The sequence below is a fragment of the Natator depressus genome, chromosome 5, assembly GCF_965152275.1.
Source record: "Natator depressus isolate rNatDep1 chromosome 5, rNatDep2.hap1, whole genome shotgun sequence".
Classification (NCBI taxonomy): Eukaryota; Metazoa; Chordata; order Testudines; family Cheloniidae; genus Natator; species Natator depressus.
This window is the reverse complement of record NC_134238.1, coordinates 510,964-532,460: the sequence shown is the minus strand read 5'-3', so window position 1 is coordinate 532,460 and position 21,497 is coordinate 510,964. Positions and strand designations below refer to the sequence as shown.

The following is a 21,497-nucleotide window of genomic DNA, read 5'->3' as shown; positions in this document are numbered from 1 at the left end:
TGACAATACTGAAAGCAATCAGATGTGTTTCTGAAAGGCCTGCTTTAGCTCAGGGTCGGTTTCTGGGCTGTGCTGTGCAGAGGGTGAGACCTACCAAGCACCATGGTCCTTCCGGGCCCTGTGAGCTGAGCTGTAGCCGGTGGTGCTGATTCTCTTGCAGGTCGACTGTTCTGCAGCAGCAGTTTAACCGCGTAGGCAAGGTGGAGCACGGCTCCGTAGCCCTGCCAGCCATCATGCGCTCAGGGGCCGGCGGGCCAGAGAACTTCCAGGTTGGCACAATGCCACAGGCACAGCAGCAGATCACCAGTGGCCAGATGCACCGAGGGCACATGCCCCCCCTGGTAAGAATTGCTTCTGCCACAGACAGCTGGCTCTGCCTGTCTTTGGCTGATCGTGGGGAATGTGTTGGGATGGGCCATTCTCCCCTGGGCTGGATGTCCGTCACACCAAGTTAGTTGGCACGCTGCCCTTGGGCGTTCTCGCAGACATCCCCGTGTAGACCCCTTTTCTATCTCTCTCTGCACTGCACCATTCCCTCCAAACCGCTCTTGGATCCCCCTGTCCACGGTCGCTTGGGTCCTCCTTTCAGCCTGAGCTCCCTGCAGCTGGGCACCTCTTCCAGCTCGGCATTGCCAGCAGCTTGTCGGCACCCGTGGCATCTGGCCCTGTCCAGGCTGGTGGCCCCTGCCAGCTGTGTGTGTGGCAAGGGGCTTTTCCTTGACCTGGCTCAGCAGCCTTACCCCACTTGTGCTCCATGTGGGGCAGCAATCCCTGCCCTAGAAGCTGGATGCGCCCCCCTCCCACTCCAGCAGGGGCCCTGCTTGGCTGGTGCTGTGTTCATGGAGGGCAGGTGGGGGAGGCATGACACAGACTTGCTGACACCGGCCTCGTGCATCTCCTTTGGCCCAAGATGTGGCTAGCCCTGAGCTGCCTGTGTTCCCAAATGTCGCCCTCGGGGTGGGTGTCACACACAGCTCCAGATCTTTTCTTGTTTGGTCTGTCCAGGTAGGGGCCCTGGCTCCGGGCTTTGCCCAGGGCTTGGCGAGAGGTGCTGGCCTTGTCTGGGAAGGCCTCATCTGGCTCCCAGCTGGATCCCAGGGCAACCTGTAGGCACCTTGCACTGGTCAGCCCAGCTGGGGGCTCTGGGCAGGCCGTGTTCCCTCCCCGTCACTGTGGAGTGGCTTTCATGCCACGCATTGGACACAATGCTGGCTGTGTCCTCTGTGCAGAAACACCTGCCCAAAGCCTCAGCATCGGCAGCTGCTTTCCTGTCCCTCTGCATGGGTCAGCACAGCACCCACAGAGTGCTGAGCGGGGCAGGGACCGAGCGGGCGCTCAGCCCCTGCAGTGCCCTGAGCCCAGTTCCCCTCGTGTGTTGCAGACCTCAGCCCAGCAGGCCCTGACCGGCACCATCAACTCCAGCATGCAGGCCGTGCACGCGGCACAGGCCACCCTGGATGACTTTGAGACGCTGCCACCCCTGGGGCAGGATGCTGTGAGTGTTCGAATACCCAAGCCCGGCGGGGGGGCAGGGTATGGAGTTGCTGGGGAGGACCTTCTTCTGTGAGGTTGCCTGTCCCCAGGGATGAGGGGGCCAGGTCTCTGGGAGTGACTTCTGCCCTGAGGAGGTCTGTCCCATGAGGGGCAGGTCTAGGGGACCCAGATCCCAAACATAAGAGTGGCCCTTCTGGGTCAGACCAAGGGTCCATCTAGCCCAGTCTCTTGTCTCCCGACAGTGGCCAAAGCCAGGTGCCCCAGAGGGAATGCACAGAACAGGGAATCATCAAGTGATCCATCCCCTGTTGCCCATTCCCAGCTTCTGGCAATCAGAGGCGAGGGACACCATCCCTGTTCATCCTGGCTAATAGCCACTGAGGGACCGATCCTCCATGAACTTATCTAGTTCTCTTTTGAGCTCAGGGAGGGGCTGAGGAGGCACCAGCTGCCCAGGGGGTGGGTCCCCTGCCCCTCTTACAGCTGCCCTGGGGGTGGTGTGTGTTGTGTGTGTCCTACCCCCCGCCCCTTCACAGATAGGGCTGAAGGGTCCCTGGGCTGACTCTGCTCTCGCTTTTTCAGGCTTCCAAAGCCTGGCGCAAAAACAAGATGGACGAGTCGAAGCACGAGATCCATTCGCAGGTGGACGCCATCACTGCCGGCACTGCCTCCGTGGTGAACCTGACTGCAGGTGTGTCTTGGGGCTGGGCTGCAAGGGATCCCTGCCTAGTGCTTGGACCTTGTGTCTGGTGTGACCCAAGATTGGACCCTGGGGTAGAGACTGTCTGCCCCTTCCCCCAGCAAGGCCCATGCCCCGGACCCTGCCCCCACGCAGCAGAAATCCTAGCCACACTGCCCCCTGCCACCTGCTGCCAGGGCTCTCTGCCCCGTGCCCCTCTTGGGTCCCGAGGAGCTCGGCTCCCACGGCCTCGCCCCTGCTCTGAGTTGCTGCTTTCCCTCTGAATGTGAGTGTATCACACAGTTCCCATGGGGGCGCTGGCCTCCCAGCCCAGTGCTCCACATGCCAGCTGCATGTCAGGCCTGGGCTGTGCCCCCTTGGCTCCAGGATGGGCAGGGGAGTCGGGCCAGGCAGTCGCTGAGCTGGGGCAGGGTGGGTGCTCCCCTGTCTCCTTGGGCTGTGGGGGCTACTTGCTGCCCATGCTGCTCCCACTTACTCCTGCCTCCGCCCTGCGCAGGGGACCCGGCCGACACGGATTACACGGCCGTGGGCTGTGCCGTCACCACCATCTCCTCCAACCTGACCGAGATGTCCAAGGGTGTGAAGCTGCTGGCCGCGCTCATGGAAGACGAAGGTGGGAATGGACGACAGCTCCTGCAGGCTGCCAAGAACCTGGCAAGCGCCGTCTCAGACCTGCTGAAAACTGCGCAGCCAGCCAGTGCTGAGGTGAGTGTGGGGCGGGGAGGGAAGGGGAAAAGAGGAACAGAGGGGAGCAGCGGGGTGAGGCTCCGAGGGCTGACGATGTGTTTGCCCTGGTTCCCTGCAGCCGCGACAGAACCTGCTGCAAGCGGCCGGCACCGTGGGCCAGACAAGCGGGGAGCTGCTGCAGCAGATTGGAGAGAGCGACACTGATCCTCGGTTCCAGGTGAGTGCAGCCCTGGCCAGTGGAGGGGGCGGGGTGGATGGACACTAATGGGAGCAGGTCCTTTTCCCAGGATTGTCCTGCGGGTCCCTTCTCCCAGCATGGAGGCCGGGGCAGGCGGTGTGGGTTGCCCCAGCCTGGGCCCTGTGGACGACGGCTGTGCCAGGTACACAGAGGGCAGGGCCACTCCTGCCCCCAGCTGGAGCCTCCACAGAGTAACGCTTCTTCTCTTGTGGATTCCCGTGCAGATCCCAGAGAGCCGCCGCGCTCGGACCCTGCCCACCTCAGAGCCAAAGACGGTAAAGGGTGGGGAGCGCAGGGGCTCCCAGCCTTCCTCTCAGGAACACAATCAGCTGGGTTCTTTGGGAAGGGAACTTGCCAAAATCTGCTTTTCCTGTAACTGAATCTTGGAAGTCCATACACTCAGGTCACTCTGCTCCAGTGACCACTCACAGCTCTTTCCCACACCCCCAAATCCCTAGCACTGGCCCCCCCATTCACCTCTGCTCCAGTGACCACTCACAGCTCTGCCTTGCACCCCCAAATCCATAGCACTGTTGTCCCCCAGTCCTCCATCTGTCCCCCGCCCAGTCCCCTCTGCTCCTGTGGACCCGCCCCTTCCCCCAGCACTGGCCGTTCCTGGGCCAGCAGGGCCCTCCTGCCTGGGCTCAAGCTGGCATTGGGGCCGCACAGAGGTCTAGTGCTCTCGTGGGCACCCGGCCAGTGGGGCTTGGGGAGGGGCTGGCGCAGAGCACAGAGGGGAGATGGAGCTGAGAGGTGCTCGGAGCAAGGAGCGGGCTGCAGGAGTCCATGAAGGGAAGGTTAGAGAGAGGCAGCCAGCAGGGAACAAGGGGCTGAGAGTGATGGGACTGGTCTGTCTCAGCCGCTCGCAGGACTTACCGTTCTAGGCCCTGAGGCTCTTGTCTGCGCTGCAGGCCGAGGGGCTGGGTCAGGCACAGTGACTGGCATGTAGCCGTTCAGACACACACCAAGGGGAGCTGTGCAGTCCGAGCCCCAGCCTGACCTCCATCTGCCAGGCTCTGCCACTCAGCAGCCAGACCCGAGTGTATCCACTTCCTGCCTCCCGCATTCTCCTGTCGGGGTCGCTTCTGCTGCAGACAGTTAATCTGGGTGTGATTGGGACTGGGAACTAATGAGCTTGGTGCATGTCTTCTGGCTTGTGATTGTGGCTGGAACTGGTGATGGGTCGGGGGAAAGCAGCCTCTGACTGCAGCAGATTGAGGAGCAAGGGAGGTAAGGCCTATCGGGGCTGGAGCTGTCTGTAGCAGGGGCTCTGGGTGAGGGAGCTGGACTGCCAGGGCAGGGTGTGGTGTGGCCAGCCATGTGTGCAAGGCCAGGGCCTCGTGGCCTGTGCCTGCAGGCTGCCATGTGGAGCGCTGTGGGGGGGGTTGTGGAGTTGTTGATTGCCGCGTGTGCTGCCTGGTGTTGCCTGCAGCGTGTTGTGGGTGGTTGTCTGTTGTGTGCTGTCAGAGCCATGGGCCTGCTGAGGGGCAGGCGGTTGCCTGGAGTGTGACTGGTGGTGATGTTACCCGAGCTGTGCCCGTCGGGCGGTGACACTTGCTCGGAGCCTGCCCCATGTGCCGTGCCTCAGTACTGGCCGCAGCCTGCAGTGGGCAGTGCCCATTGTTGCACGCAGGTGTTGCTGACTCTGAGCCCTCCCTGGGGCTGGTTAGATGAGAAGGTCCTACGAACTCCTGTTTCCCTGTTGAATATTTCACGAGGTTCTGGGTGGGCCTGCCAGCTGGTCTGCAGCTCTGTGCCCCGGGGCCTGCACTGACCCTCTGCCTCCCCCCAGGACATGCTCATGCAACTGGCTAAGGCCGTGGCCAGCGCAGCCGCTGCGCTGGTCCTGAAAGCCAAGAATGTGGCCCAGAAGACAGAGGACTCGGCGCTGCAGACCCAGGTGATCGCAGCTGCAACGCAGTGCGCCCTCTCCACCTCCCAGCTGGTGGCCTGCACCAAGGTAAGAGCTGGCTCAGAAGCCAGGTGGCTTAACCCTTGCCTGCCTGCACACCTCCCCTGCTCTGTGCCCAGCACCCTCAGGTCAGTGCTGCAGAGCTGGCACAGTGCGAAAGACGAGAGCTCCACGCTCTGCAGAGCTGCTCAGAAAGCCCAGCTGGGGCAGCCCCGGGGAGCTATTCCCAGGGCCAGTTCTCAGTGTCCGCCAGCTGCTCGCTGTAATTTGGCTGGGCCCTGGGTACCTCCCAGCCCCTTCTGCTGCCCCGCGTTCATGGGAGGGAGTGGGACCTGGGGCTGATGCACCAAGCTGCTGCTCTGTCTGCTGGCCCTGGGTTTGCAGGGCTGGCAGAGCTCCCTGCCCCGTGGCCTCTGTTGTGTCCGTTACTGTCCCTGTGCCCCAAGCCCTTACACGCTGAATGAACCCCCGGGGGGGATTAACCCTCTCTGTGCTGCATTGCGCACGTGTGTGCGGGGAGCATTAACCCTCTCTGCGCTGCAGTGCCAGTGAGGGGACGGGCAGCATTAACCCTCTGCACTGCGGGGCAGGGGGGAGCATTAACCCCCTCTGCGCTGCAGTGCTGGACCCAGGGGGGCAGTATTAACTCTGTGTGTGCTGCACTGCTGGCGGACGTAGGCCCGGGGGCAGTAACAGGGCGCTGGCAGTCTCTCCCTTCTCCTGCAGGTGGTGGCTCCCACGATCAGCTCCCCTGTGTGCCAGGAGCAGCTGATTGAGGCTGGCAAGCTGGTGGCGAAGTCAGCAGAAGGCTGTGTGGAGGCCTCCCAGGCAGCCACCGACGACGACCAGCTGCTGAAGCAGGTGGGGGTGGCAGCCACAGCAGTGACACAGGCCCTGAACGACCTGCTGCAGCACATCAAGCGGCATGCCACCGGCGGGCAGCCCATCGGGCGCTACGACCAGGCCACTGACACCATCCTCAACGTCACCGAGAACATCTTCAGCTCCATGGGCGACGCAGGTGAGGGGCCGGAGAGGCCATCACAGAGTAACCGCATCTTTGAGGGTGGTGGCCCACTGTGGCTGTGCGTAGGGGGCTGACCTAGAGCCGTGCCACGCTGTGATCTCACAAGGTGAAGGGGTCCGTCTCTGCCAGGCCTGCACTGACCTTGCCATGGCCTCGGAGGGGGTGCAGGCCAGCACCAGCAGGGACATGAAGAGCTCCCAGTGAGGGTGCGGGCGGGGGGTGCCAGCTGGCCCTGCTGCGTGGTGTGCAGGGGGCAGCACCGACTGACCCTGCCACAGTCCCAGGGGGTGCGGGTGTGGGGTGCCAGCTGACAGTGCTGCAAGGGGTGCAGGGGGTGGTGCTGACTGACCCTGCCGCGGTCCAGGACGGGGTAGAGGGCGCTGGCTGACCCCGCCTTGGGGAGGGGGGGCACTGGCTGACCCCTCTGCAGCTCCGTGTGGTGTGCAAGTGGGGGATGCCCAGGGCTTACTGACAGGCAGCTCTTCCTTTGGTCCCCAGGGGAAATGGTGCGCCAGGCTCGTATTCTGGCTCAGGCAACCTCTGACCTCGTAAATGCCATCAAAGCTGACGCCGAGGGGGAGACGGACCTGGAGAACTCACGCAAGCTGCTAAGTGCCGCCAAGATGCTGGCCGACGCCACAGCCAAAATGGTGGAGGCAGCGAAGGTCTGCAGCACTCTGGGCGGAGCCGGCGGGGAGACAGGATTAGAATTTCCTTTGGAAATCCAGTGCAGCTCCTGGCCCGTGCAGGGCAGACAGCCCTGACCTGGTGCCAGGAGTAGCAGAGAGTAGCTGCGGCTCTAAGGCTGAGGGCAGGCATGGCGCGGCCTGGGGAGGGCAGGGCAGGGTCTGTGAGGCATTCAGCATATAGGGCAGAGAGACAAGTACCCCAGGACCTGCTCTGTGCAGATCTGCAGGCCTGAGTGCCCCTGTAATGTCTGTAGTTATTTAAAATTAAACTAAACTGAATGTTTCAAGGTTTGAGCTTTTGGGGCTGTTACAGACAATTACATTGGGGGGGTGGCTGTGAGTGACAGTGAGTGATAAAGTTAAAAGCTATTTTCCATTAAGTAGTTAGGTAAGCAGGCAGGTCTTATAAGGTAACCTTATACTTACATTTTAAGATGAAATGATGTGTTTAGGGGCAGTTAGTCCCTAAATGAGGAGAATGGGGCGAATTTTTTTTAACATTGCTTTGATGGCAGATGGATGTATGTGCCTAATCTAAAATTACATATAATTAATTATAACTTACTTTAATTCATTACCATTAAATTTACTTTTTACTCTATTTGTTTTTGCTAATATAATTACATTTTATACTTTTTATTGCCCATTTAACATTAAGCATTATTTTAATTTACATTTGCATAAGTACCGTATTAATAACTATTAATATACAGAACATTTTTTAAAACTTTAAAACACTTGTAAAGACCAGTTTGAACCGAAACATGTTTGAACTTATTCTTAACTTGCCTTTAAATTGTCGCACTTCACTTTACTTCTATTGTATTAGGCTTCACTTGATGACTGTCAAGGGTATTTTTAAGAAATAGATTTTTGGGCGTACTTACATATCAGTATTTTGTATAAACATATACAGGTATTCTCTTTGTAGGCTGCACCATGGAGGGGATTCCAAAGCTGTAAAACAGCAGCCCCCTTGTTACACCCAGGCAGGGGCTGATTCCTGTTTCTCAGTCCTTGAGGTTCTCTTTGCCGGTTCCATGCATCTCAATAGGGCTGTTGACTCTGAAACCTAATGCTGACATTTGAATAGCAGTGCTGATACTACTTTCATTACTGACCACTTTAGGAGAAGCATCATGCTCCTCCGGGGCTCGGATTGCGCGAACCGAGTTGGGGGGGGCTCTGCTGCTAAGGGTGAGATGCAGCCGCTGCTGTCAGAGTAGGGGAGATTGCTGGGTGCCGCCTGGGAGGCATTTGCTTGATGGGTTTTCCTGCTCTGCCCAGGGGGCTGCAGCCCACCCAGACAGCGAGGAGCAGCAGCAGCGGCTCCGGGAAGCAGCTGAGGGGCTCCGCATAGCGACCAACGCCGCAGCTCAGAATGCCATCAAGAAAAAGCTGGTGCACAAGTTGGAGGTGAGATGCTTGGGGGTGCCGCCAGGGGGCAGGGAGGGCAGAGGGGCCCGATGACAAGCGAGCCTGTAAGGAGTGGGCTTTCTGGAGCAGAGAGTCCCCTTCTCTCGACGCGCCACGCTGGGATGGGCTCTCGGCTCCCTGACCAGAGGGCCTGGGGTGGCTCTGGGAATAAGCTTCTCTGCTGGTGTCTGCATCTCACCCGCAGCTGGCTGGGGTGTGGTGTCCCCGAGTGCGGGGTCTGTGCTGGCCAGGCCCCCAGAGCTGCACAGGGCGGTTCCTGCTCCCCAGTGTCAGGAGGGAGCCCTTGGCTGGGGTTGCTGGGCGGGCTGCCCCCTTCCCTGTGCCCTGCAGCCTGGGCATCAGGCAGCTCTGATGGACCTGCTGCTTCTTCCCTGCCAGCACACAGCCAAGCAGGCTGCAGCCTCCGCCACGCAGACCATCGCCGCCGCGCAGCATGCTGCTGCCTCCAACAAGAACCCAGCAGCGCAGCAGCAGCTGGTGCAGAGCTGCAAGGTAAGGAGCAGGGCATTCCCGGCCGCCTGCGTGTCCCGCCCCACCCTGTCCCAGCAGTCGCAGTGCAGGGTCACCTCACCCAGCCCTTCCCCTGCCTGCTGCCCTGCCTCTGCCCGACATTGGCACACTCTGAGCCCGTGCTCCCCCTGGTGTCAGAGCTGGGAACGGGAGCAGCCCCAAGGGGCATGGGGAGCTGCAGTGCCCCATGGGAAGCATTTCACTGCCAACTGTGGGAGGTAGCATGCGGTGCCAGGATCTTAGTCCTGCAGCCCAAGCCCTGGGGCTGCTTAGGGGTCCCAGAGCGGCTCCCCCCACATGGGGGGGGGGTTGGTGGGAGTGGCCTCTCCCAATGTGGGCGAGATCCCTACTCTGAGTGACCTTTCGCAGGTTGGCAGGGGGATGGGAGCAGCCTCTCCCAGTTTGGAGGGATTGTGGGGGGTCCCTGCTCTTGGAGTGCTTCCTTTCGGGATGGGAGGAACTTCTCCAGGGTTGTGGGGGGTATCCTTGCTCTCAGAATGGCTTCTCCCACGTTGGCAGGAATGGGGAAGGACCCTGCTCTTGGAGCACCCTCTCGCTGGTTGGCTGGGGGGGCGTTATTAGATAACCAAAAAGCCACAATTCCATGATCATGAGAGAAGACAACTTGGGTTAAAAGGCTGTCCTGGTTAAGGGGGCAAGTGAAGGCAACAACTAGAAATAATATGTATATATTAACAACTGGAAGAAAGGAGAAGTAGATAGCAATCAGTATAAATAGTAAGTTGTAAAGTTCACAACATTGATAAGGGAAGCTAAAGTCAGGGAGAAATCTATGGGTGGCAGTGCTGACAGTAAGAAATTTTTTCACTTATCGGAAGCAAAATAAAGCCTAGCAGTGGCATAGGCCCATTAGTAAATGGAGATGGTGAAACAGTGAATGATGCAGAAGAGGGAGACATGTTCTGTATCTGGTAAGAAGCCGGCCGATGTACTCGTATCACACGAGGAAGAGGAAGTACTTTCTAATCCTTTAATAACTAAGGAGGATGTTCAGCAACATCCAGTAGGGACGAATCTGTTGAAATTAGCAGGCTCAGATAACCTGCGCCCAAGCGTCCTAGAAGAGTTGGCTGAGGAGATCTCTGGCGTTGCTGATTTGATTTGTAATAAACCTTGGAATACTGGGGAAATTTCAGAGCTTGAGTCAAGTGTTTAGTCTGACCTCAATCCTGGGCAAAACGGTGGAAAAGCGATAAGAGATTCAACAGGTAAAGAAATGAATGGCAGGAACATAGTTAATGTCAGCCAGCTTGGGTTTGAGGAGAACAGGTCTTGTCAAACAAACCCTATTTCATTGCTTGTTGGGATTACAAGTTTGATTGAGAGAGGTAACTGTGTAGATGTAATATACTGAGACCTCTGTAAGGGTCTGACTTTGTACCACATGATCTGATTAAAAATTAGCCCTCTTATATCAGTAAAGTACATGTTAACTAGATTAAGATCTGGCTAACGGGTGAATTTCAAAGAGTAGTTGTCAATGGTGAATCATCATTGAATGGGGGAGTTTCTGGTGGGGTTCTGTGGGGATCAGTTCTAGGCCCAACACTATTTGATATTTGTATTAATGATCTGTCAGTAAGTATAAAATCACTGCTGATAAAATCTGCAGATGACACAGATTGGCGGAGTGGTGAATAATGGGGAGGACAGGACAGCCATACAGAGTGATCTGGGTTACTTCATAAGCTGGGCCCACTCAAAGAAAATGTTTTAATACAGTCAAATGCCAAGTTCTCCATCCAGAAGCAAAGAGTGCAGCCAGACCTCTGAGAACTTGGGGCTGTACCCTGGGAATCAGTGGCTCTGCAAAGGATTTCGGTGTCCCAGTGGACAATTGTCCAGGAGCTCCCAGTGCGATGCTGTGGCACAAAGGGCTAATGTGACCCTGGGGTGTATAAAAAGGGGAACAGGGAGGTGAATTTACCCCTGTGTGTGTGGCTCTGGTGAGACTGACTCTGGATCCTGTGACCAGTTCTGGTGTCTGCATTTTGAAAAGAATATTGAAAAATTGGAGAAAGTGCAGAGAAGAGCTACAAAAGAGTCAAGGGCTAGAAAAAAAAAGTCTTCTAGTTAGAGATTCAAAGAGCTCAATCTGCTTAAAGGTCAGGGGGTGACTTGCTTGCAGTGTGTAGCTACCTTCCCCAGGGAGAAAAGGCTCTTAGCGGAGATAGGCAGAACACAAACCACTGGCTGGCAGCTGAAGTCAGACATATTCAGATTAGAAATAAGGCTCAAATGTTTAACAGTGAGGGTGATTAACCCTGGGAGCAAACTCCCACAGTGGGTGATGCTGGATTCTCCATCTCTTGTCTCTTGATCCAGCCTGGCTGCCTTTCCCAGAAGCTGTTTCAGCCACACACAAGTTCTGGGGCTCCAGGTAGGGGGGCCAGGGCAGCATTCAAGGGCCTGTGCCACACAGTAGATAAGACTAGGGGATCTGCTGGTCCCTTCCTGGCCTTCAGCTCTGAGTCCCTGCTTCGGAGTGGCCTCTCCTGGCTGGGAAAGGGAATGGGGTCCCAACTCTGCTCTCCACACAATGTGTCCCAGCTCACCCTTCTGTATGGCCTGTCCTCAGGGAGCCCAGCTCTGCCCCCAGGCCTGTCATAGGGACCACTCCCTGACCCTGCGGTGCGTTTCACTCATGCCCCCCTCTCTCCCTGTCCCGCTGCCCACTCTGGGCTCCCCACTGATTCACTCTTCTGTCTGGTTGTAGGTGGTGGCGGATCAGATCCCGATGCTGGTACAGGGTGTGCGAGGAAGCCAGTCCCAGCCAGATAGCCCCAGCGCTCAGCTTGCGCTCATTGCGGCCAGCCAGAACTTCCTGCAGGTACCAGCCGGGCTCCCTCCACTGGCACGGGATCCTGCTCCCTGGCACTCCCCTCACCTCGTCTCTGGTGCAGGCTGGCCTCACCCTCTGCTCTCCTGACCCTGGTGGCAAGCTGAGTGGCTCTGTCTGCTTAGCACATGTGGATTCCATCCCCTGAATTTGGGATCTCCCTGCCTGCCCCTCCAAACTGTGGGGGCTCTGCTGGGCATGGGATGGGAGTGCCGCCCTCTGTCCTGTTCTCATGGTTTATCCTTTCCACCCAACAGCCTGGTGGGAAGATGGTAGCTGCAGCCAAAGCCTCTGTCCCCACCATCACGGACCAGGCCTCTGCCATGCAGCTCAGCCAGTGTGCCAAGAACCTGGCCGCAGCCCTTGCTGAGCTCCGGACAGCTGCCCAGAAGGTAAGTGGCTCCTCCCTGGCCTGCCCCTGAGGGCACTAACTGAGAAAGGAGAGTAGAGATGCCAGGAGCAGGGTTTGCTGCACATGTGGCTCAGTTCCTTTCTCCTGCTGCAGGCTCAGGAGACCTGTGGGCCCCTGGAGATAGACTCAGCGCTCAGCATGGTGCAGAGCTTGGAACGAGACCTACAGGAAGCCAAGGCTGCTGCCAGAGATGGCAAGCTCAAGCCCCTACCGGGGGAGACGGTAAGGGCTCCGGGAGGTAGATGGGTGCGTGGGTGGCCAGGTAGAAGGAGGGACAGTGGGTGGGCTGTGAGATGGTGGCGGGATTGATTGGGCAGTGGGGGTAAGAGGATGGGTGCGTGGGGGCTGGGGTAAGGAGTGGGGAGGGGGTGAGGATGCGGGGTGACCTGTGGGGTGATGGGTGAACCCTCTCTGGTTGCCCCCAGATGGAGAAGTGCGCCCAGGACCTGGGGAACAGCACGAAGGCCGTCAGCTCTGCCATCGCCCAGCTGCTGGGGGAGGTGGCCCAGGGCAACGAGAACTATACAGGTACCAGGGCAGAGCCCTCCAAAGGGGCAGGGGAGCGGGAGCAGGCCTGCCTTCTGTTTGTGGCCCTGTACAGCCCTGCCCCGGTGATGGGTGCTGTGCGCACGTGCCCTCAGTGGCTCACGTTGGGGCTGACAGCCTGTCGTGGCAGTGTAGGGTGACAGCAGGAAGGCAAATGTAACGGCTGTGGCCAGTGCTTGTGGGCAGGAATACCATCCAGCCCCCTGGCCTGGATGGGAGAGGCAGGGGAAAGGGGCCAGCCATGTGGGCCCAGATGGAAGAAACGGGGGAGAAGTGGGGCCGGCCCTGTGGCCCAGAAATGGGAAGGCTTGTCCGGCTCTGGGCCGCTGAAGGCAGAGGCCGATCCTTGCTTGCACAAGGGATGTCTGAGCTGGGGAGGGGTTTCCCCAATGTCTGTGACTGTGGGTCAGGGAAGCTCCCTGCAGGCTGGGTCAGTGGCTCATGTCTCTCCCAGGGATCGCTGCCCGGGATGTGGCCCAGGCCCTGCGCTCACTCAGCCAGGCTGCCCGCGGCGTTGCAGCCAACACGTCCGACCCCCAGGTGCAGAGTGCCATGCTGGAGTGTGCTGGCGACGTCATGGATAAAGCCGGAAACCTCATCGAGGAGGCACGCAAGGGTGTGGGCAAGCCGGGTGACCCCGAGAGCCAGCAGCGCCTGGCCCAGGTGAGTGTGGGGCCCCCAGCGTCCCCCAACCTGGCCACCCCGAGAGCCAGCAGCACCCTCCAGCCCCAGTCCCCCCAGCAGTGGGGCTGAGGGAAGGTGCCCACCACTCACGCTCGAGGGACAGGTCTGTGGGGAAGGGGGTACCAGGGAGGAGCAGGCGTGTGCACATGTGATTGGCTGTCCCTTTCTCCTGGCAGGTGGCCAAGGCGGTGTCTCAGGCCCTGAACCGCTGCGTGAACTGCCTCCCGGGGCAGCGGGATGTGGACGCCGCCATTCGCACCGTGAGCGAGGCCAGCAAGAAGCTGCTGGCCCAGTCGGTGAGTGCAGCCAGATGAGATGGAGATGCTCCTTGCATCCCTCCCACCATGGGGCTGGATCGATCCTTCCCTGCAGCCCAGTCCAGGAGGGGCCCCCACCCCACGTGAGCTGGCTGCTCACTCTGACACCCGTTCTCCGAGGTTCAGCCCCACTTCGCCTCCACAGCGACACGTTCACAGCACCAAGAAGCCTGCGGTCTGAAGTGCCCAGCCCAAGTCCTGCGGGGGGCCCCTTTGAGCAGGGGGTTGGACTAGATGACCTCCTGAGGTCCCTTCCAACCCTGGTATTCTAGGATTCTATGAATGCCCCCGGGCCATGTTTCAGGGGATGTTTTCAGTGGGAAGCTCCCTGAACGAGGAGTAACGTACCCTGCTAAGCCCCCCTCTGACCGGCGAGTGCCCCGCCTGGCCAGGCACTGCTCAGTCTGAGCAGCATGGCTGCTTTGCCTGGCACAGCGACATGCTCCTGGCATGCCAGGCGGTGGCAGCCTGTGGGCGCTGGCAGGCTCTCTCTGTGCTGCTGCCAGCCCCGCTGTTGGAATTGATGTGCCCCATCTCTAGGGCTCCTTGCACTGCCCAGAGGGAGCAGGGCTTGGATGCCTGTGGCCGTGACCTCCCGCCTCCTGCGTGTCGCCCCCTCACAACCCCTCTGTCTCTGCTCCCAGCTCCCACCCAGCACCAAGAGCTTCCAGGAGGCACAGAGCCAGCTGAACCAGGCAGCAGCTGGGCTGAACCAGTCTGCCAACGAGTTGGTGCAGGCCTCCCGGGGCACCCCCCAGGACCTGGCCAAGTCCTCCGGCAAATTCGGGCAGGACTTCAATGAGTTCCTGGAGGCTGGCGTGGAGATGGCTGGCCAGTCCCCGGTAAGAGCAGGCGCCTTGCTGCTGACCAGCCCAGGGGGTGTTTAATGGGTGGGTTGGTTGGCAGGGGGGTTACGGGAGCAATTAGTACAATAGGTGTCTGGTTGGGGTGAGTGGCTGGCCGGCTGTGCTGATTGGCAGTCGATGGCTGGGGGGTGAGCAGCTGTTACAGTGGCCGGGGATGGTTGGCTAGTCAGTGCCTGGCCTGGATGGCTGAAGAGTGTTTGGCAGATAGGTGGGATGGCTGGTGTGTTGGTGTGGGTGGTTGGTACAGTGGCTGGCTAGTCTGGGGGTTGGCGAGTGGCTGATGCAGTGACTGGCTGGGGGGGTCAGTTGGCTATCCAGTGTCTGGGCCAGGTGACGGAAGAGCCATTTGGCAGGAAAGTGGGATGGCTGGCGGTTTGGCTTGGGTGGGTGGCTGGCTGGGGGGTTGGCGTGAGCAGCTGATACAGTCTTTGGCTAGCTGCGGGGTTGGTGTGGGTGGCTGATGCAGTGGCTGGCTGGGGGATTGGCTGGCTCCCCAGTGCCTGGCCGGGTGGCTGAAGAGCCATTTGGCTGTAGGTGGGATGGCTGGGGGTTTGGTGTGAGAGGCTGATGCAGTGCCTGGCTGGCTATTCAGTGCCTGGGCCAGGTGGGGATGTGACTGCTGGGTTAGCTGACTGGCGGTTCGGCTGTTTGTGGAGTTGGGAAGGGGGTGGCTGGCTGGTGGTAGAGGGCACCAGTGAGTTCTGATTGAATTGGGGAGGGCACCTGGTGGGTTGAGCCTGGCAGAGGCTGCTGGGGGTGTGGGCAGAGCCAGGAGGTGTGGCTGAGCGGAGCTGGCTGAGTGACCTGCAGGGTTGACTGGTGGCTCTTTTGGCTGGTTGCAGAATAAGGAGGACCAGGCACAGGTGGTGTCGAACTTGAAGAGCATCTCTATGTCCTCCAGCAAGCTGCTCCTGGCCGCTAAGGCGCTCTCCGCAGACCCCACTGCCCCCAACCTCAAGAACCAGCTGGCGGCTGCTGCACGGTAGGAGATGCCATTCACAGTCTAGTGCCCTGCTGACCAGCCCTTTAGGGGGGGAGATGGGCGAGTGCCTGCAGTGCCGGGCCCTCTGGCTGGGCAATCAAGCACCCTGTATGTATATATTGTGTTTGCATCTACATAGACAGTCGGATAGTCTGTCTGAGCCATTGAATCACTGGGGGAAGGGCATTGTACAAGGCCATGAGAGACCAGGCAGCCCTTGCCGACAGGTGCAGCCTGCACGTATGGCTTCATTCATCAGTGTGTCCGCTAGTGCCACAGTGGGGAGACGGGCTCTGCTCCAGGACAACACAAGGCAGGGTCTGCGCCTGGGCTTCCCACACAGACCTAGCTGGCTGGTCCTCAGTTTGTTTCTTCTATTTTCAGTGAGGTCTTGGTGAAGTTTTCCTTGACAGTCATGGTTCAGGCCAGCATAACACCTAGATACACAGGCTCTGGGTCATAGACCAGCCTGTCCCCCTCCAGGAAGCTGTTTGTTGGCTGTTTTGGTGTAGGTGGAAGCAGCTTGAAACTGTTTTTTTGGTACTAGGTTAAGTCTCCCCTTTCCACAATCCTAGGCTGTCTCTGTCACATAGCGTTCAGGACTTCTAGATGCTTGCAGTCCCTGTCCGGCACTGCCAGACAGCTGTGGTCTGTGTAAATAAAGTGCCGGGGAGTGGTGCTGGGATGGTCACTGGAAGTGTCAGTGCTAGAACCGGGCCCTGAGGATAGACCATTGTTGGACTCCCAGAAGCTGTGTTTTTGTCCAAGTGAACCTTGAAACCAGCTGCCTCTCAGCAACAGGCCTACAGTCAGACAACCCACTTCCGTAGGACCAGTGACAGTTTGCACAGGAGGCCTGTGTGCCGGATCCTGTCCTATGCAGCAGGAAAATCTAGGAATACCGCACCTGTGGTCTGCCAGGCCTGGAAGCCATTTTCAGGGCCGGTGCTGAGTGCCAGCACTTCAATTTGATCTGAAACCTGCCTGATCTGCACTCGGGGTAGCGAGGGTGGGGGCAGCTCTGTGAGGGATATTTGTACCAGCAGCTTAGCAGAGAGGTGGGGCAGTACGTGGTGGCAAGTCAGGGATCTTTCTCAGGTGTTGGCAAGGCTGTTGCTTTTCCTCTGCTCCAGATTTCTGGTGTTTTGTTCTGCTGACTGACTCTAGATACGAAGCTGAATCGCCATAGCTTTGCCCAGGTTCTCCAGGAGTTCAGGAGAGATGTACCTGTTTGCATTGTTTTGGATCATCCGTTCTCTTTCTGCTTCGGTGAAAGGCTGGGAGTCTCCTTCAGTTTGTGGTAGTGCTGTTTGTATTACCGCCATTGTTTCTTCACCTCTCCTTCATCCTTCCTGTCCTTATCCAGCTCTGTGGTGTGTGCCAGGTGGCAGCAAAGCTGTCTGGAGAGACTGGGTGGTGGCACTTAGCTGGAGGCTTCTGAGCAGCACCAGCCTCTCTTATGGTGCCCTTTGCAGCTGGACATCACGTGTTCCGTTCCATGGTACCCTGCTCTCATCTTGCTCTGCTAGAAATGTTCACGTTATCTAAAGACACGTGGGAATATCTGAATCACCACTTGCTTCATGTTGCTTGAGGAGTTCTGCACACTCCTCACCCAGGCAGGGAGCGTGGGACTTGTAACAACCTCCTGGGAGGGACTTGGTGGCAGCTTGTAAATGGTTTTGTGAACACCAGTATGCTGCTTTGGTAAGAACATAAGAATGGCCATACTAGGTCAGACCAAAGGTCCATCCAGCCCAGTATCCTGTCTACCGACAGTGGCCAATGCCAGGTGCCCCAGAGGGAGTGAACCTAACACGTAATGATCAAGGGATCTCTCTCCTGCCATCCATCTCCACCCTCTGACAAACAGAGGCTAGGGACGCCCTTCCTTATCCATCCTGGCTAATAGCCATTCATGGACTTAACCTCCATGAATTTATCCAGTTCTCTTTTAAACCCTGTTATAGTCCTAGCCTTCACGGCCTCCTCAGGCAAGGAGTTCCACAGGTTGACTGCACGCTGAGTGAAGAAAAACTTCCTTTTATTAGTTTTAAACCTGCTACCCATTCATTTCATTTGGTGGCTCCTAGTTCTTATATTATGGGAACAAGTAAATAACTTTTCCTTATTCACTTTCTCCACACCACTCATGATTTTTATAGACCTCTATCATATCCCCCCTTAGTCTCCTCTTTTCCAAGCTGAAAAGTCCTAGCCTCTTTAAGCTCTCCTCATATGAGACCCATTCCAAACCCCTAATCATTTTAGTTGCCCTTTTCTGAACCTTTTCTAATGCCAGTCTATCTTTTTTGAGATGAGACCACATCTGTACGCAGTATTCAAGATGTGGGTGTACCATAGATTTACATAAGGCAATAAGATATTCTCCGTCTTATTCTCTATCCATTTTTTAATGTTCCTAACATCCCGTTTGCTTTTTTGACTGCCGCTGCACACTACGTGGACGTCTTCAGAGAACTATCCATGATGACTCCAAGATCTTTCTCCTGATTAGTTGTAGCTGAATTTAGCGCCCATCATATTGTATGTAGAGTTGGGGTTATTTTTTCCAATGTGCATTACTTTACATTTATACACATTAAATTTCATTTGCCATTTTGTTGCCCAATCACTTAGCTTTGTGAGATCTTTTTGAAGTTCTTCAAAGTCTGCTTTGGTCTTAACTATCTTGAGCAGTTTAGTATCATCTGCAAACTTTGCCACCTCACTGTTTACCCCTTTCTCCAGATCATTTATGAACAGCTTGAATAGGATTGGTCCCAGGACTGACCCTTGGGGAACACCACTAGTTACCCCTCTCCATTTTGAAAATTTACCATTTATTCCTACCCTTTGTTCCCTGTCTTTTAACCAGTTCTCAATCCATGACAGGATCTTCCCTCTTATCCCATGACAACTTAATTCACGTAAGAGCCTTTGGTGAGGGACCTTGTCAAAGGCTTTCTGGAAACTGAAGTACACTGTGTCCACTAGATCTCCCTTGTCCACATGTTTGTTGACCCCCTCAAAGAACTCTAATTGGTTAGTAAGACATGATCTCCCTTTACAGAAACCATGCTGACTTTTGCGCAACAATTTTTATGTTCTTCTATGTGTCTGACAATTTTATTCTTTGCTATTGTTTCAACTAATTTGCCCGGTACTGACGTTAGACTTATCGGTCTGTAATTGCTAGGATCACCTCTAGAGCCCTTCTTAAATATTGGCGTTACATTAGCTATCTTTCAGTCATTGGGTACAGTAGCTGATTTAAAGGACAGGTTACAAACCATAGTTAATAGTTCCACAATTTCCCATTTGAGTTTTCAGAACTCTTGGATGAATGCCATCTGGTCCCAGTGACTTGTTACTGTTAAGATTATCAATTAATTCCAAAACCACCTCTAATGGCACTTCAATCTATGACAATTCCTCAGATCTGTCATCTACAAAGGATGGCTCAGGTTTGGGAATCTCCCTAACATCCTCAGCCGTGAAGACTGAAGCAAAGAATTCATTTAGTTTCTCTGCGATGACTTTCTCATCTTTAAGTGCTCCTTTTATATCTCGATCGTCCAGGGGCCCCACTGGTTGTTTAGCAGACTTCCTGCTTCTGATGTACTTAAAAAACATTTTATTACCTTTTGAGTTTTTGGCTAGCTGTTCTTCAAACTCCTTTTTAGCTTTTTACATTTAATTTTGGCGGTGTTTATGCTCCTTTCTATTTACCTCTCTAGGATTTGACTTCCACTTTTTTAAAAGATGCTTTTTTATCTCTCACTGCTTCTTTTACATGGTTGTTAAGCCTCAGTGGCTCTTTTTTAATTCTTTTGCTGTGTTTTTTAATTTGGGGTATACATTTAAGTTGGGCCTCTATTATGGTGTCTTTGAAAAGTGTCCATGCAGCGTGCAGGGATTTCACTCTAGTCATTGTACCTTTTAATTTCTGTTTAACTAACCCCCTCATTTTTGCATAGTTCCCCTTTCTGAAATTAAACGCCACTGTGTCGGGCTGCTGAGGTGTTCTTCCCACCACAGGAATGTTAAATGTTGTTATATTAGGGTCTTTCCAAGCAGTCCTGTTATAGTTACCTCTTGGACCAGATCCTGTGCTCCACTCAGGACTAGATCGAGAGTTGCCTCTCCCCATGTGGGTTCCTGTACCAGCTGCTCCAAGAAGCAGTCATTGAAAGTATCTAGAAATTTTGTCTCTGCGTTTCGTCCTGAGGTGACACGTACCCAGTCAATATGGGGATAATTGAAATCCCCACGCTATTGAGTTCTTTATTTTGATAGCCTCTCTAATCTCCCTTAGCATTTCATCGTCACTATCACTGTCCTGTTCAGGTGGTTGATAATAGATCCCTATTGTTATATTCTTATTAGAGCACGGGATTACTATCCATAGATATTCTATGGAACATGTGGATTCATTTAAGATTTTTATTTCATTTGATTCTACATTTTCTTTCACATATAGCGCCACTCCCCGCCCCTCCCCACACACACAGCCACCGCATGACCTGTTCTGTCCTTCCGATATATTTTATACCCCGGAATGATTGTGTCCCATTGATTGTCCTCACTCCACCAGGTTTCTGTGATGCCTATTATGTCAATAGAGATGTCATGCGGGATCCCAGTGTCGTAGCAGTCGGAGAATTGCTTCCAGCTGGGCCAGTTTACTCATCCAGTGAGGGTTTTGTTGGTGCTCACAGTAGGGATAGTTACTCCAGCTTTGGGAAGCGGATGATGGCCTGTGCTGGTGGTCCCGGTGAGGTCGGGGGAGCAGTCTTGCTTCCATCTGGCAGAATGAAAAGTACCCCCTTGTTTTTGCAGAGCCGTGACCGACAGCATTAACCAGCTGATCACAATGTGCACCCAGCAGGCTCCGGGCCAGAAGGAGTGTGATAACGCCTTGCGGGAGCTGGAGGTGAGGGGCAGCCCGAGGCAGGGGATGCACTGGGAGAGCTGGGGGTGGTGGGGGGACGCGCTGAGGGTGGCGGGGGGCAGCCCGAGGCGGGGGGACGCGCTGGGGGTGATGCGGAGAATGGTATCCCTGAGCCCTTCCTACTGATCACATTGTGGGGGCCTGGCTGTGGCTCTGAACATTCGGGAATGGAGGATAAGGGGGGACTTTCAGCTTCACTGTTCAGTCCCCCCGCTGCTCGCTCTGACACGTCTCCCCCTGCAGACGGTGCGGGAGCTGCTGGAGAACCCCACCCAGGCCGTCAATGACATGTCCTACTTCAACTGCCTGGACAGCGTCATGGAGAACTCCAAGGTGAGGCTGGGGATATGGAGGCACAGGTGGCACGTGGCTGGAGCTGGATCGGGGGGGAGCGGGTGGGTGATTCGTGGGGAGCTGGGGCTTGGTGGGGGAGGGTGGGTATTGGTGTCTGTTTGGGAAGGCCCATTGAGTTAGTCACTCCCAGCTCGTTTCCCGCTCCTTCCTGCTTGCCAGGTGCAGTGACTTGCTCTCACTCTATGTCCATGCGTATGCCATTTCGCCCGTGCTGGCTCTGCCTGTCCCTGGCAGCCCAGGTCTCTCTAGGGCCCTGCCCAGGGGAATGCTCCAGGGGCTCGGGTTCTTGTGCAGAGACCAACATCTCCAGGATTCTGGCCAATCGTGGCCTGGGCCAGCCGCAGTGCCGGGCAGGCTTTTCTCCTGTTCTCCTCATGCCAGTCGGTGTCTGAGGTCTCCCCTGCCCTGTGCTCCTGGGTGCCTGGACCCCTTCCACCCATTGAACATAGGGTCTGGGCTGCTGGTCCCATGGCCTGACTGAGCTCCAGGGCAGGGACGCATGTTTCCTCTAGGTGGACTGCTTGTCTCTAGCCAGGGCATCTTGTCCCTGCTGTTCCCCGAAGTGCCCGCAGTGTGCCTGGTACCCCACCCACCCATGTAGTGCAGGGAGGGATAAGACCTCTGCAGAGAAGTTTGTGCTGAAGGCCTAGCTCTCCTCCTGGGCTCTTTGCAGCCCCGCATTAGCGGGCTGGTTCCCATCAGGGCACAAGGGGAGAGGGTCTGGCCTCCCAGAGCAGTGGAGAGGTTTGTGGAAGGAGTAGCCAGGCAGGGCGGCAATGGCATAAGAGTGGGTGAGTGGGGCCAGTTGAGCCGTGAAGGGCCTGGACG

The 21,497-nt window shown here is 56.4% G+C and overlaps 1 protein-coding gene across 2 annotated transcripts in view; it reads left to right on the top strand.

The window, feature by feature from the left end:
* The window catches only part of TLN1 (talin 1), a 129,356-nt gene that overhangs the window by 72,370 nt on the left and 35,489 nt on the right, over positions 1–21,497 (top strand). The window contains exons 13-33 of one of the 2 annotated variants that reach the window (XM_074952186.1): positions 161–341; positions 1,382–1,495; positions 2,077–2,185; positions 2,691–2,899; positions 3,000–3,098; positions 3,344–3,394; positions 4,912–5,079; positions 5,758–6,052; positions 6,557–6,723; positions 8,035–8,163; positions 8,563–8,676; positions 11,432–11,545; positions 11,812–11,946; positions 12,060–12,188; positions 12,392–12,494; positions 12,967–13,175; positions 13,373–13,492; positions 14,158–14,355; positions 15,222–15,361; positions 20,204–20,297; positions 20,559–20,648. In XM_074952186.1, coding sequence (XP_074808287.1) covers positions 161–341; positions 1,382–1,495; positions 2,077–2,185; positions 2,691–2,899; positions 3,000–3,098; positions 3,344–3,394; positions 4,912–5,079; positions 5,758–6,052; positions 6,557–6,723; positions 8,035–8,163; positions 8,563–8,676; positions 11,432–11,545; positions 11,812–11,946; positions 12,060–12,188; positions 12,392–12,494; positions 12,967–13,175; positions 13,373–13,492; positions 14,158–14,355; positions 15,222–15,361; positions 20,204–20,297; positions 20,559–20,648 — 2,968 coding nt within the window. The remainder of the gene's footprint in view (positions 1–160; positions 342–1,381; positions 1,496–2,076; positions 2,186–2,690; positions 2,900–2,999; positions 3,099–3,343; positions 3,395–4,911; positions 5,080–5,757; positions 6,053–6,556; positions 6,724–8,034; positions 8,164–8,562; positions 8,677–11,431; positions 11,546–11,811; positions 11,947–12,059; positions 12,189–12,391; positions 12,495–12,966; positions 13,176–13,372; positions 13,493–14,157; positions 14,356–15,221; positions 15,362–20,203; positions 20,298–20,558; positions 20,649–21,497) is intronic. The other variant, XM_074952187.1, reaches the window with a different exon arrangement.